The sequence below is a fragment of the Chlamydotis macqueenii genome, chromosome 16, assembly GCF_036417535.1.
Source record: "Chlamydotis macqueenii isolate bChlMac1 chromosome 16, bChlMac1.mat, whole genome shotgun sequence".
NCBI lineage: Eukaryota > Metazoa > Chordata > Aves > Otidiformes > Otididae > Chlamydotis > Chlamydotis macqueenii.
The window spans coordinates 14,176,489-14,192,632 of record NC_141571.1 but is presented as its reverse complement, the minus strand read 5'-3'; the positions used below and the strand labels follow the sequence as shown (position 1 = coordinate 14,192,632).

General features: G+C 43.9%; 1 protein-coding gene across 2 annotated transcripts in view; it reads left to right on the top strand.

Moving 5' to 3' along the window:
* Window positions 1-16,144, top strand: part of NKAIN4 (sodium/potassium transporting ATPase interacting 4) — a 51,048-nt gene that overhangs the window by 30,982 nt on the left and 3,922 nt on the right. Inside the window, exons 4-6 of one of the 2 annotated variants that reach the window (XM_010124924.2) lie at window positions 3,378-3,575; window positions 10,721-10,781; window positions 13,943-14,027. In XM_010124924.2, coding sequence (XP_010123226.1) covers window positions 3,378-3,575; window positions 10,721-10,781; window positions 13,943-14,027 — 344 coding nt within the window. The remainder of the gene's footprint in view (window positions 1-3,377; window positions 3,576-10,720; window positions 10,782-13,942; window positions 14,028-16,144) is intronic. The other variant, XM_086760914.1, reaches the window with a different exon arrangement.

The following is a 16,144-nucleotide window of genomic DNA, read 5'->3' as shown; positions in this document are numbered from 1 at the left end:
GCAGCCCTTCAGATGGCAGCCTGTCACCAAACAAGGGGAGCTGCACACAGATCGCACTCTCCCCAGGCAGGGCTTGCTGACTTCTGGGACCAATTAGCATCTCTTCAACCTGCAGACCACTTCTGGGAGTATTTCAGTGTGTTTAGGCTTCAAATGCATTGCAGAAAGATTTTTGGAAACAGCTGTTTCCTAAACTTTCTTGGAACTGATTCTCTTCTCCTGATTTTAGCGTGTTGTTCCTCTTTCGTGGCTTCATTTCTCTTCAACCATCTCCTAGCAAACGAAGCTGGCAAACTGCAGGACACATCTAGGATGTTTTTCCCAGTCTCCCAGCAAGCACTGAGCAACTGGAGGTCAATTAAGTGATTTTCTTAAATGCTCTTTTATTGTGCCCCATCGGTGGAGGCACCCTCTGAGGACATCCAGCCAGGGACAGGAGCAAAGCAGCGGCGCTGCTGTGGATGCTGAGACCCCCTCATTCGTGCTGCCCTTGTGCCCTGCAGTGCCTCAGACAGCTCCTTGTTCAGAAAGGCATCTCTGTGAATGTGAGGGCATCCACCATCCCAGTGTGCAATCAGTATTCACTTTACATCTGTGAGATGGATGGCTCATGTGTGTGAGTCGTTGTGGTGCTTTTAGAATCCAAATGTGCTCAGTTTTTCCAATCTGTTCTTAACTGAAGTATATTTTTTTTTTTTTTTGCACAGAATTGGAGCGTGATTGTAGGCCAAAAGCAGTCAGTGCTAGTTAGGACCTACTGTTCCTCCACCTGCCTGCCTCCAGCCCAGCACCTGATTTGCTTTTTCAGGCTTCATTCACTAGCAAGTTCAGCTTCTGCAGCAAAGTTAAGCCAGAGCCAATTCTATAAGAACTGACAAAAGGGAGATTCAAGAAGGAAAGCAGCCAGTTTCTTACTTTGCCAAATACACGGAGATACCTCTGCAAGGCACTGAAGGGGCTCTCTGCATCAGTGAGGCAGAAGGTTTGGGAGGGCATCATCTGTGAGCTGGGAGAGGGAAGCCCTGGGGACCCAGGTTAAGAGCAGATCCTGTGGTGCCCTGTGGAACAGCCTTGTTTCTGGGCTAATTGGGGGAAGCCCCAGGCAAAGAAACTACAATTGAGTCCCTGTATTTGAGAAAGATGATTCTTCCCTAACCAAAGCAGCAAGCGGCTTGTGAGAGGGAGAAGAGCACAGCAGCTTGGAGGGCTGGCTGTCTCCAGAGGAAAAGCTTTTCCTGGGAAAGATCCAGGAACATGCAAACTTGGGTCAAGAAGAATAAGCTTTGCAGAAAAGATGCCATTTGGTGGATACGTGAGAGGTCTGTGGGCCACTGAAAAGCAATGCCCAGCAGAGGGAGCAAGCCAAAGATGCTGCTGCCAAAACTGGGAGAAGCTGAAAGAGAAAAATGTCCCTGGAAGTGAAGACAGCACAGCACCTTGCACTGTGTGCATTGTCCTGTAGCTGCCAATCTAATAATTATTCCCCACAGCCTTTAAAATGCAGACAGCTCCCTTTAACCTCCCAAGCGCTAAGTTTTCCCTGTCGTCTCTGCTATCCAGGCTGCTTTTGCACTGGTGCCACACTTCATCTCCATGCCCTCCTCCATCTACTGTAAAACACATCCCATCTGTTGTGGTGATTATGTCAGGAGTTTGGCAGCTGCCTTCTCACTTAATTGTCCACGTTTCTTAACGTGTCCTTCCTGCAGCATAGGTTAATAACAGCTCTGCAAACTGGTTTTGAGTATCTGTGGAGGGTACCTACACAATGTCCATAGCAGGGCAGCTGGCTTCTATTCACAGGCTTTCTCGCTGGCATTCAGATTTTCTGCCCTTGTAACTCAAGTTTGCCCCTGGACACAATTGGGGACACAGAAAAGTCTATCTGCAGGACTACCTGGCTGGGGTCCCTGTATTGGCCACAGAGACAAGCCCCCTCTCCAGAGGGCAATTCAGAGCAGGGGTCTGGATGAGCTGCTCCAATTCTGGTTTTGCCTCTTGACTCTACAGAGAGCTGCCATGCGAGGTTTCCCATGGTAGGAAGTGTGAATACCCCAGGCTCTGACTGCTGCTGTTCTGGGAGCTGCTTCTTTCCTACAGGGACTGTGTAGGACCCTGGCATGAGAAATGTGAAGTCACATATTGAGAGATGCTAATGGTTTGGTGGGATATGTATATCCAGTACCTATTTCTAACCTGTAGAAACACCAGAGGTTCTCTACCTGATCCATTTCAAAATCTGTCCTTCAGAGTAAAACCTCCAACCCCTTGCCCCATTTTGTGGTCAACAGGAGTTGTTGATTCCACATCAAAGTGACCCAAGAGGGCTGCGGGGGCACCCAGCACTTAGCGCTCATCCGCGAAGTGATGCGGCTGATCTAGTCAGCTGGTTCTGAGTTTGTCTTTTACTACCTGCAGTGAGGGTTTTGCAATGCCCTGTAAGCTCAAAATCACAAAGCTCTCCTCCTTACTGCAGCAAGTACCACTCTTTTCTCAAGAGTGAGGAAAGTGGTGTCATTCTTAAACTAGCACCAAACTCCTGCGCTGTTTGTGTGGCTTCACTCTAACCTCCGCAATGGCATGGTTTAAATTATTGAAGTAGCAAAGATGAGAAGAGCAAAACAGTCTCGCTCAGGGTAGAGATGATAAGGAATTGCTGGGGAAGTGTTTGCAAGGAGCTCAATCATCATGGTGAGGTCAGCTCAGCTGGGTAATCTGACCTGAGGCTGACAGTGTGTAAGGTCAACAGGAGACATAGAAGCACCATATGTGAAGAATGTGGAAGGAAGTCAGACAGAAATAGTAAGGGAACTTGTTAGATGTGTTAAAAACTAGGAACAGAGGAAAACTTGTTGGGTTTGGAAACTCACTTTGGGGTTATGAAGTTCACATTTCTCAGTTCTCTGTGCTGGGACAAGCTTACCCATAACACATGATTGTGACAGGATGCTTAGTGCTGCCTCATTTACCTTTTTCTTCTAGATTTGCCAGGTTAATCTCCCAAACCCGACACTTGAGGGTTCTTTTTTGGGCACGAGAACCACTAGCAAAGTGTTCTTGGGTCTGCAGCCTAGAAACTGTCTTTCTGATTTAGAAGCTGTTTGGTCCCGCTTCTAAAGCGTGCTATGTGATGGTGAAATAGCTTTGTTGGAGTGCTGCAGGACTGCCTCAGAAAGCGTTCCCACCACAGAAGCCTGCCTGTGAAATACTCTTTAATAAGGAATTTAAAGCCAATGTAATTTGATCTGTGCTGTCATTTCTTGAGGGTGAGGATCTTAAAACTTTAGGTTTTCCATTGATTTTAATATGCCCTCCATCTGACAGCATATCAAACCTTTTATAGTAAATGGAGATATCTTGGCAACTTTTCTCTTTAGGACAGTGAACTCTTGACATTCAACATCTCCCGGCACCAGTCGTGGTGGAGTGAAAATGGTCCCGGCTGTGTCAGGAAGGAGGCTTCAATGTCTGGCATCAAAGGGCTGGACAGCCATTCCTACGTCTCCGTGATAGGCTGTGCCCTGGAGTATCGGTACATCGAGGTCATGCACAGCTCCTTCCAGATCCTGATCGCGGTGAGTACATCGCTGGGAGGGCCTCAGGGTGGCACTCGCTGAGGAGATGCTGTTTTGTTATTTCCACGTATGAAGGCTGGCTGCTTCTTTCTGCTGCCACCAAAGATCTGCAGTAAATGTTTCCCTCAACTCCTTCCTCATCGGAGTCTTCCATAAGCTTTTTAAAATACTCTGCAGTAATTCAATGTCCTTAATGTTCACTGTTAATTAATTGTTTCTTGTGTGTTGGTGAAGTTAACTGAAACAAAATGTCCATTGTCCCCTGTACTTTGTTGGTACCCTTGCCTTTTGTACTGCATTAGTTAGCAGCCTGCGCCTTTCTAATCTGCTTTGGTTTGTTACTCTGTGGTTAATGGCTTTAAGAACAAATGGATGTGGCGAAACCGTTCACATCTCGCCTTTCAGTTTTGGCTTAAAAAAGAAGGGTAACTTGCCCTGATTAAATGTTAAAGGAGAGCAAAGAGAGAAATTCCAGACTTCTCGAGTGCCAAGTACTTCCCTGCACATTTTTGGAACAACTTTCCGCTGTCTTGATCCTGCATTTCCTATTAGCTGGGATGGTCTGTGTGACCCAGTGAACTGCAGGGAGCGGGGGAAGACTGGCTCCTTTCTTGCCATGTCACAAAGAAGAGGCAGACAGAGAAGCTCCTCTTTCCTGAGTTGGATGGACTCCCTGGCGCGTGTGCTGGCTCTGAATATTTGGTTCATTCTCCTTCAGGCAAAATTATTTGCATTAAACTGAGAGTTGCTTCGGTGCATGAGCAAGGCAAATCTATGTATCCAGAAGAACAGAGCCTGCTGCCTTTAATAAAGGGCTGTTAGCTGGAACAGGATTGATGCTGCTGAGCTGGTGCTGTTACTGATTTTGGTGAAACAACTGACAGACTTTGAAGTCAGAACATCCCAGACCTTTAAAGTGCAGAAGCATGTCACTGTTAGCATCCTTCCTAAGCGCCCGGGCTGGCACAAACTCCTCTGCCCCAGGCTGGAGCCTCAGCCAACAAACGGTCCTGAGCTTGTTGGGAATAGGCTTTTGTTTTATGGCAGCTTACTAACTTAGGCACGTGGCCCTGAGCGAAGCGATCACACCGGTACAGAGGAGTCTGTGTCTCTGGGAGTGTTTTCTCCTTTGCTTCTCCCTGGAGGCACATGACAATATTCTCTGTGCATCCGCAAAACACCACAGAGGGCCAGATGGGGAGGCAGAGGAGGGAACTAGAACATAAAATAGGACTTAGGTAAATATTTTCTCTTTCCTTCTCCCTGCGATTTAAGTTGCAGTGGATTTTTGAATACTAAACCCTGGAAATGAGGCTAAAATACTCGTATGCAAGCAAGCCATATGGGCTGAGCTAGGCAGAGTGAGCTAACTTTCTATTTGTCCTGTAATAGAGGTAGAGTATTGAAGCTCCGGGCCTGTAAGTCCTGCCAGCTCTGAAATGCTCAATAATTTTGTCATGTAGTGGGGAAAAAATAGAGCTTTTCCTCTCTGCTTTGCTGAGCTAAGGCAGAAAGCAAGCCTTTTCCCTTTCTCACTCAGACCTTGCCTGAAAAGAGTCAGCCGGTTCTTTCCCTTTTTAGTCTCTGAGGGTCAAACTCTTTGATCCCTGCCAGTATCTTTTTCTGCTCTCTTTATCTCATTTTAAGGCAGATTTTATTACCGGCTGCTGTCCTTCCCAGAGCGCCTGGCAGGTACTGTGCTGCAGACAGTAAGGGAGACCAGATCGATCACACAAAAAACATGACTGGGAACTTGAAGGCTTGGGGGATGCAGCAAGGGACATGACCTAGTTCCCTCCTTGTCTGCCATGCCTTTGAAACCAGAATACTCAGTTTCCTGTTAAGAAGGGCAAGGGACAGGCAAAACTGTGCTTTCTGTAGTTTTCTGCTTTGTTTAATGGATTTTAGAAGTTGTGAGGTGGGGGCTTTGTGTTTTGTGTTAGGTTGGTGTTTTGTTTTGTTTTTTTTTTTTTAATCCAGATATAGTAGTGTGAAATCCATATTCTTTAAGCAGTACCCAGCAGTTGACATCTTGGTTGTTTGCTGGAAATACCAATTCCTCGAGACTACTGAGGAGCTGTAGAGCCCTGTATTGTGTACCTGTGGTAAGGCTGAGTTCATCTCGCTGAATGTGATCTTGCACGCCAAAGGAGAGGGAAAGCAAACCTGAACCCATATGGTGAGCACAGTGTTGGCTGTCATCTTGACTCCTGCTGCTGTATTATCCTGCTCCTGGGCGTACATTTGAAGATACATAAGGTCTCAGTCTGTTTTTGCGCAGAGCTTGCCTGTGCTCCTTGAAGGCAAAAACAACTCCTTTAATCTGGAATGGGATCAAACTTGGGCATATCAGTCACCATGCATGAAACAAGTAGCTGTAGGCTTTCTTAAAGCTTTTTAGCACAAAAGACATCGGGGGGAAAAAGCTTATTATAACAACATCTTAAAGTCTACACTGGTATAGAAATGTCACTGTAAAACTAATCCTTCCAGCCCTATTAGGAAATGCAATAGCAACCAGTTTGGCAAGAAAATAAATCTGCTGTGTTTTTATCTTAGCAAGGATTCATCTTGCATCTCCCCAGCTTGCCAGCCAGCAGGGAAAGGAGTGATTTCTGGTTTTGAAATACCTGGCATAGCTCTGGGCTGTCCATATGGCAGTTCTGGGAGTGCAGAGGGTTAGGCTTTTCCTGAGGCTCCACTGAATGAGATGGAAATTGGAAATCTCTTCCCAACCGAGAGAACTCATTGCCTGCCTATCTGCTGTTTTCACTCAGACTGACAGGTTGGAAGGTTCCCAGGAAGGCGGCAGTGCAAGCCTTGACAGCAGATGTTATGTGAGAAGCAATGCGCAAGAGATGCTTTGCTGTTGGCAGAAGCTAGATTTTCAGTGGTCATAATTGCATCCAAAGAGTAAAGAAGGTCAAGGAATCAAAGGATTTTGACTGTCTCTTTTGGCTATCTGGTCACAATAACTGTTTCACAAGCTGGCTTCTTGCTTTCTTGTTGCACAGCTCTCTTCATTTTCCTGCTCTTGCGGTGACGAGAGCATACACGCTTCATTAGCTCTGATTAGAAGTGAGACCTAGAATAGATCTGCCCTGAAGGAGGAGGCTCTGCACATATTCTCTGTGGGGGAAAAACCAATGGCAAGTTTTTCTTGAGGGAAGAGTTGAAGAGCAGCATCTTCTCTAGGACAGATGTAGAGTAAAGCTAAGATTTTACACAAGCAACAGTGTACGCTTGCCTTCCCATCCTTCAGCTCTTTTGCACGCTCGCAGCCAGCTGGTCCCTTTCTGTAGATCTTCCTGTAATTCAGCCTCTCTGGCTGCAGCACTTCAGTTCAATGCTGCTGGTTTGCAAACACTTTTCAACTCACTATTAAAAAGTTACCTTCAGATGACTAAGGGGCAGAGAGATGTACAGACTTAAGTTTTCTTTGTTCCCTTTGGGCACACTTGCCTCTTCCTGTCTTTCCTGCTCTGCTGATCTGCCTGTAGAATGCTTGGGCCATCCCAGCTCCAGCCTTTCTTGTTTGGCAGCATGTGTGTTCCCAGGCTGTCTGAGAGGCTGACTGAACACACCTGCCTGCAGCATGTGTTCCTAATAAAAAGCTTAATTGGATACTTCTGCAGCCTGGAGGAAGCTGGTACTGAATGTGCAGAACAACTACAGAAACAGCGGCAGAGGCTAAAGCCCAAGAACATTCTTTGGGGAATTACAGCAATAGCTTAGTGTCATTTTACACCCCTGACATTTTCCCTCCTCTTCCACTTCTACATCTTTACAAAGATCCAAGAATTATTGTTACTTCCCTGGGACAGCAGAGCTTAAACCTCTCTTTTGTATTGAAATCAGCAACTAAGATGGCACTTTGAGCAAGAGTGAAATTACTTCCAAACTCTTGGCCTCTGTGAAGCTTTCTGTTCCATGTTAATTGCTGCTGAACTTGGTTATGTTTGGGAGCTTGATACATCTTCATCAAGGATGCACTCAGAAGGGAACTGCTGGTGTCTCTTGGACTCTGCTCATCCCATGTTCTAGCAGACTTCCAGTGAAAAAGACTGGACACTTCTCCTCTATAGCTATATTTCATCCATAATTCCCGCAGAAGGTGAGACATGGAGAGTCCCAGGTGTTCATTTCATCCCTGAGGTGATACGTTTAATTAAAGTTTAGGTCAGCCCATGTAAAAATGCAATTTAGGTTTATGTTGCATGGCTCTTCCCTCTTTGCCACTGAAACTCTCCTGTTCTGGCCAGATCACAAGACTACCAAAACTTCTTTGGATGAAAATGCCAATAAATAAACAATTTCTTTATTGATGAAACTCATGTAAAGAAGGAATGGATTATAAAGTCAATAAAAAGTAAATTTTAAACACTAAGCAGTAACTTTGAAACAAAGCCAGGAGACAGAAGGAATAAAAAAGAAAACCCTCCACTCCAGTGGAGCTGGAATTAGAGATTTAGGGAAGCTCATTTAATTCACTAGCTTTTGGTTGGTTGGTTTGTATTTCTGAATGCAAAAGGTCACCTTAGTCATAAAAGGTGACATACGAGGCAAGAGGAATGATGGTTGAGGGTTATGGGGCATTGATCTCTGTGCAAAACAAACTTTCCAAGTCAGTATTAGTGCTTGCTTGGTGCTTCTGAACGATGTTCAGAGGTTTAACAGGTTCCCTGTGACAGCACAGCTGATAATTGTTCATGTGGTCCGCCTATAAACCAAGCGGAAAAGCCATTTTCATTGTTAATACATCAGGAGTTCCCTGATATCACCTAAGGTTTGTGTGTATATGTGACAGAGTATAATAACAGTGAATGGATTCAGGGCTGCCACTTTGCATGGCCGTTAACCCAGAGCTCCTACTGTGAGGCATGATGGAAAGTCTGGGGAAAGATCAAACCTTCCTAGAGTTCCCTTGGAATCAGGGCACACATTCAAGATGCATTTTTACTGCTTGGATATTTGTGAGTATGTAAGTTGCATGGTTTGACCTCACATCTGTAAAATGTAAAAGCCTGGATCTTCAAACTATAAAAATACCAGAGGAAGTACAAAAAAAAACAGGCATGTAACCACACTCCTTATTTGATCCTAGGGTGAGAGCAAATGCACTTACGTGGGTGAGCAGACTGTGCGGGTGCTTAGACATCTCATTGAATTCTGAGGCGGCTTTACGCTGAAGCACTCTTTTCCCAAGAGCATCCATCAGCGCTGACGTCGTTAGCTCCCCCAGCCTGGCTGATGAGCGCTAATTGCTGATTTCGCAGCCGAGCCTACTCGTGACGCAAGGCCACGTCAGCACCACGGCCAGTTCCGGCCGGACCCGCAGCCCTTGTGCCTGCCCACCAAAACTGCCCCAAAAACCACTTCCCTGGGTTTTCAATATCCCGGAAGGATTTTTTTTTTTTTTTTCATCCTCTGTAGGTCATAGAAACTTAGCAGGAAGCAGCTCTGGTTTCAAAAATGCGCAGCAGGGGAATGAGTAAGTGCATAGAGCTGCCTCTGCTCCCCGGAGGTACTGGGACATGCTCCCACAAGGCTCACTTAAGAGGAAAGGAGAGAGCTGGATTGTCTTCCAGATGATTATAGAAAATTCTAAAGGAAATACAAAGTTTAGTGATGCTACAAAAACCTTCCATTTCCTTCCAACAAAGTGCATTTTGTACAGAAGAGCTGGAGAAATCACAAACGCCTTATAACTCCCCGGCAGAAATCTCATTATCTTGCCTTTTGTTTTCCGGTGTGATGTATTTTTCTGTCATATTAAAAATGAATGGACTCTACTTTTCAAGCCCTACCATGCATCATTCTGTCTTCCCTTAGAGTGAGTCACTGTATGTTACATCCTAACTCTTGTTCAAAAGAATTGAGTTCACAGTGGAAAACAATTATGTCTTACAATAACTTTACTAATACAATTACTGCCAACCAAGATCTCGCTAAGTGGGGTGTTATGTAAAGATGTAAAATGAAGGATGGAGAAGATATTTGATTAACAGGAAGAAGGCAAACCAAAATAAAACCCTGCCGGATCTTGAATGCTTAACTCCCCTAGTACCAGAAGTTTGTTTCTCTATTGAGGCTGAGTAACAACTTGCTACTGAAACTGAATGAGGCAGTTTTGATGCTTTAGAGCTTCTACAAAACATCAGCTAAGGACAGACCCACCAGGCTGCTTTAAATTGGTTTTTTTTAATGTTCACTCTAGTTTTCTGCTCTAAAGACATGGGTTGACATGAGGGTCACACCATGCCAGGATGGCTGTTATTGGAGAGGCACCCTATTGTTTTACTGTTCCTTCCCTGCTTCTATCTGGTTCCCAGGAGGTGGCAGTTTACTGCTAACCTAGGCAATTTGTGAATTAAGACCATTGCTATTGACTTGTCTGTTTCTCACCGTGCTCTGGCCCATTTACCTTGCAGACTCAAAGTTGATTAGTCCATGCAGAAGTGCTTATTCTCCAAAGACAGAAAGAACCTTAGAAACTGTAGAGCTGGGATTTCTTTCCAATGAATTTTTGATCTGCAAGCCAACGTTACTGAAGATTTCAGTGTCTCTGAACATCGCTGCCAGCACACTACCGTTTTTACGGTTAACTAAGTTTCTATCTCATCTGTATAAAAACTACTCACATCTTGTTGGTAGCTCCTGTGCAAAGGAAGAGAAACTACTTAGGTACACTCCTTATGACAGGAATACAGAGCTGATGAGTTCTTGTCCCTGGACCTCTGTTAATAAAACTTGCCCCTGTGTGTCTGCCCTGCAGTCGTCTGTCTAAACCATTACATAAGGCACTCTCCTGCATCCTCATTGTTTCTTAAAGAGAGTAAACTTAGCACGGTAGTTTCAATGTCAACAAAGTGTTCTTGCCAATCATTCCAGCAACAGCAGGCTGCTGCTGTGAGGGTGAGGATGCGTCTTGCAAGTTTTTAGCTTGGACCTTTGAGTGAGCTCCCAGCAGTGTCTTCCCTTAAGCCTGCACCTGCACCCCCTGCCTTACAGCAAGTATGACTTGGCTCCACCATCACAGGGATGCTGCTAAGTTCACAGCTGTTGGCTGTTGAAGTCATGCCAAGTGGGTTTTGAAAAGTCTTGCAAAATTGATGCTAAAATGATTTATTCTCTCTATTTTCCAGCTGGTGGGCTTTGTCTACGCCTGTTACGTTGTTAGTGTTTTTACAGAAGAAGAAGACAGCTGTAAGTATTCATCAACAGATCCCTTGGCAAAGGTTTTCTTAACTTTTATTTCTCTCTCAGATGTTTGCCTGTCAGGTCTGAGTTGCCATCAGACTTCTTTCCGTCTCTCCATCTATGTGATATGGCACTACCTACCTTTCAAGGATCAGCTATTTTTACTGAGGTTTTTTTTTGTTGTTTTTTTTTTCCCCACATCACCATATGTTAGATGCTGTAATTCTACTACTCTTTCAGCCCCAAAAGGCTTGGTGTTGGCTACTCACTCAGGCCAGGCTTTGGAGAAACTGGGCAGCTGCTCCTGTTCTCAAGCTTATGTAGCTTAACCCCACTGAAATATTACCACTGTAGTCAGGAGTACCTACAACAAAGAACACAGCCCTGACCTTAAGTAGGCTACTTGTTGAGTATCATACACCACAAGCCAAGGATAGAGCACAGCATGAGATTTCTTGCCAAGAACCAACCTGGCCTCTTAATTTAAAAGCAGAGGAAGTACTGCAGCTGAATTCCAAGGGAGAAGAAGGAGCTGACTCCCTCGTGTTTGCTATACAAATATCTTAAGTGTCATGACATGTGTCAGAGAAGAGTCAAGACTCGGAGACATCACAAGGGTGGTTGGGTCTGGCGACCTATCAGGATATCTATAACCTGGTCCTGGATTACTTTGTCCTTCTAAAACTGCTTTTGAGAGGAACAATTTTGCAAACAAAATAACAGAAGCATAGGGTTCAAATAAATGTGAAGTCTGATTTCTGTGGCAGTGTGTTGCCTTTCTGCGTTTAACTTCTCAGCGTGTTTGAACGTGTCTAGGCCAGTTTACTCCAGGTAAGGATCTGATCCGAAGGCTTTCTATCCAAGCATCACTTCTTTAATACATTCATTAGGTTTGCACAAGTAGCTTTATTGTTTTAAAGAGCAGCTAGCGTGGATTTTAGCTGAAAAGCAACAGCTTTCATCAGAATATTTGAAAGTTGGTGAAGAATGTTGATTTCACAGGAGTGAGACGAGATGCATCGCTTATCTGACTTCTCCTCATGTTTTTCTGTTGCTTCTGTTGGCTGAACTCATTCTGCTGACTCAATTGATCATTTGTTTAGAGCGTGGCTGTGCACTTAGCGGAAGTGGTACGTTATAAGTAATACTTTTTACATTACCCCATAGCTCTTCTATTAGCTAAAAAGCTTGAGCTGTGAGCCCCTTTTGAATATTGTCAAGCAATAACTTGACAGAGCTCATTTTTCTACTAGAGACCTGTTAGAAGAGGCAACCACATGGAAGGAAGCATTATCTAGAAACGCAGAGCTGTTAATTTCAGTATATTTTTTTTTTTTCCCCACTAACAAATTCCTTTTCCTTCTCAGTGTCGCAGCTTGGAGTTAAAATGCCAGCTTGAATAATTAACAATGACAAACCATCAATATTTCACACTCACAGTGGTAGATCCTTCCAGTGACCCGAACAAATTTGAGCTGCGTTTTAATTTTCTCTTCCATTTGTGGTTTCCTTTAAATGTTGCTTTGATATGCAGCACGAAGTAATTGTAAGTGCTGAGGCACATTAATCAGGAAGCTCATGCTAACGTGATTTTCAGGAGAAAACACAGCAGTAGGGATCTACTAATGCTGAATTGTGGACAAGAATATTTTAGATGTGCTAACGCACTGTAATTTATTGCAACAATGAACCACAGTTAAGATTTTTTTTAAGTGACTTGGATTTTAAGTGCTTCCATGGCTGGGTGCTCAGATGACAGGACTTCCATTTGTTCAAGGTAATAAGACAGTTACTGAAAATGGCAATTCCTTAAGGTTTCTTAATTTAGACATTCCACAACTTAAGGTTAGTATCTGTTTTTTAACATTGCAGACTGACTTCATTTTAAAATACTCATACATTTTCAAATGTGGCTGAGAAAGGTCAAGTTTTCCTGTAACTACTGGGAATTATCCCCCCAATTAACTTAGAACCACTACACATTTAACTCATTAACTTACAGTTGTTCCAAAATCACAGTATCAGCATGAAGCTATCCATCAAGATGGAATTTGTGAGAATACGTTGTCCTTGGCTTTCTAAATGTATTTTTAAGAGGGTTTTTTTTTCCACTTCCAATATATTTAGAAATACTTTTTCTATTGTCTGTTCACTAAAAAATACCAAAACTCTTTAGCTAACATTTAAAATAATAGTGCCACCTTCAGGAAAGAAAAATAATCAGGCATTTATATAGTTAATAAGACTCTCTAGATATTTTAAAATGGCATTTGGACCATATAGCTTTCACACTTCCAAACAAAATGCACGAAGTTGGCACCAAAAAGCGGTCTAAGCTGGACCTGTTTTAAAGGTTTTTGTGAGGTCAGTCACAGATCACACCACATCCCATCCCCGCTGACCTGGCTGTGCCAGCCAGCTCCGTAATGCAGACTTGGCCTCGTTTCAGGGGAACTGAGAGAGCCTTGGAAAATCCTCCTGTGGTTACCAAGCGAATTGTCACTTAAAACTTTCCTTGTTTAGTTACATGGCCGTTACATGAATACCGGAGAAGGGAAGCATTGTTCCTATTTGTATACAATTAAAAGAAATTTAAAGAATTGAGTTGGCATAGCGCACGTGAAAAATATCAGAGCTGAAGATAATGAGGTATTTGCAGTTTTCCAAAGCTGTGGTTGCCTGTCTTGCAGGAAAGACAAGTGGGGCAAGAAAATTCCCACTTGACTATATAACCTTCACAGGGATTACTGTGCTGCCAAGTTCTCCGCTGGCATTCACTCACGAGCCCTTCCCCAACTTCCTCCTTTCAGCACATCGCTGAACGGCCGAGGCTTTGTCAGCTCAGTTCTCAAGTGAAGTCACAGCATGGTGGCAACATCCAGGGAAGCTGAAGGAGCCCCTCTTGTTTTTCTGGAGGCTTTTGTTAGTTCTGTGCTTTAAGTCTTGTGTTAGCTGGATCTCCTCCTTAGCACTCCATCCTAGTAGACCCTGGAAAACAGGTCTGTACAGGCAGAGATTTCCACTGGCAATCCATACCTGAAAAATCATTTTTCTGTTCTCTCACTAATTTTTGTGTTATGCCATGACACGCATCAACTTTCTCTTTCATTTCCTTTCAATTTTCTGGCCATGTTTGTTTGTTTATTTGAGTTTTGATTTTTTTTCAGTTGATTTCATTGGTGGATTTGATCCATTTCCTCTCTACCATGTCAATGAAAAACCCACCAACCTTTTGTTCAAGCAAACATACCTGTAAGTATCATCTTCTGCGCTCAGAGGCTGTGCACGCCTCTTAGTTTTATGGCTCAAGGGTGCCACAGGTTTGGGTTTTTTTCCTCCTTGCAGGTTGATTTCTCCAGCAGGCTTTTCAGGCATGGAAGGAAGGAGCAAGTGGACACCAGAAGGGGTGAAACCTGGGGCCTCTGCTGAGGGTTGCAGGGTTGAAGCTGGTGTTGCTGTACTTGCCTTATGGCACTGCTGTTTGATGGGAAGCAGTGGGGCCAGCTGTAGGATGTTATTGTAAACAAACTACTGGATGCCTTTTCCTTGAAGAAAGCAAAGAAGGCTTTTCAGCAGTGAATGGTGCCCAAGCAGGTAAAGGTAGGAGCTGTGAGGAAGCAAGAGTCATCCTCAGTGGCTGCTGAGAGGAAGCCATAGCAATAGCAGGATATGGTTCTCGGTCTCAAGGTTAAATTGTGGTCTGTCACGCAGAGCCTCAATGACGGATCTCTTCTGGGATAAAATTTATGCAACATCTAATTATTGAAGCTGTATTTTAGCTCTGTGGACAGCCATAACTGACCTCTGACCTAAACATCCATGCAATTTTGATCACTGACCATGTCTTTGTCATCCTCCAATAATCTTCTACTGGTAGCACCACAAAATTTGACTGTGCCTTGGGGACAGGGTCTCCCTGGATCTGCGTGTACTTCTAGGGAAGCTGTAGGGTACAAAGGTAACCCACCTGTCAATTAAATTAGATGGCTTGTATGCAGCATAGCACAGGTTTGCTCCTAAGGTTTCATTTATTTTTAAAAATTCTGTTGCCTACAAGAACAGAGGCTTCTGAGTGGGGCATCCTGAGAGCAGGGAGCAGAAAGGGGAGTTGCCCACAGCAACTCCTCTCACACCGGTAATAGAGATCCGTTGGTGAATTCCAGCTTCTGCTGTCCAATAATCCCTTCCCACTGCTGAAGACACAAGATTACACTTTCATGCAGTCCACTTAGAAGCTGGTTCCTAATGAGATTCTCAAACATAAAGGCCAGTATTATCTGTTTAAAGCAGCAATAAGATCTGCATTTTTGCTATTCTCTTAACTTGAGCTGCAGGAAGGCAGTTCAATGTGCAGAAATCTTTTAAAGCGGCTGTTAAGAGAGGTTGTTTTTTGGGAATAATGTTGCCAGAGACTCTTGCCAAGAAGAAGGATGTGAGGATGGGGGAGGAAAGTGGGGCTGAGGGAAGAAAAACTGCCCCAAAATAGATTTGTAGTTGTGCCTCTCTAATGTAGTATGGACTCACTAGCTCTTTTGTCACTGCAGCAGAAGACCAGAACAAGTCATTTTTGCAAAGCAGTTAAATTCCCTGTAACTTTAGGGGTGCAACAGCATTATTAAAAGGGATGCTACAGGAGATTAAATATTGATTTCCCTCTAATTTTGTCACACTGGAATGGAATTTTCCATAGTCTGCAGAAGCTGTGAAACCTTAAGCAGCATCCTGATTTACTGACTTGACACAGCAGGGTGCTGAGGAGATATCACACTTTTACAATAGGGAGCTTAGGCTGGTTTTTTTTTTTTTTCCTTCTCTCTTAAAATGACAAAAATTTTGTTTGTGAAAGAAGCTAGCACTTATAAATGAAGATTTCTATATGGGAAATTGTAATATGAATAGAAGCTGGCACTGTAAAACTTCCTTACCAGGCTCTCAGTGAGATGGTAAGCTACTAATGAAGCACACAGATAATTTTGTTGTTCTTCAGTTGTATTCTTCAGACCATCACTATCTATTGATAGCTTCTGCCAGCACAATACAGTATTTCTTTCTGGCTAACAAGAGATGAAAACAGCTGCTGAGCAGTAGATAAGGTGACCCTCTATAAATTTCACAGCAGCCAGCAAACAGCATTTTTTGTTTATTTGTTTCAGCTTAGCTCTTGCCTTTCTTCCACATGTATGAAAGGGAGCAAGAGGAGGAGCAGATACTTGATTCTCTGATGATGCCACAGAGTTTTGCAGCCTGGGGCACTGAATGCCAGAGGCCCTTGTGCTGCTGTGAAAGTCATTTCATGATGACTGAAGGCATTTTCTTTTTTTATACCCTGTTCAAGAAGATGCAAAACAAATATATCTAGCAGTTATCAA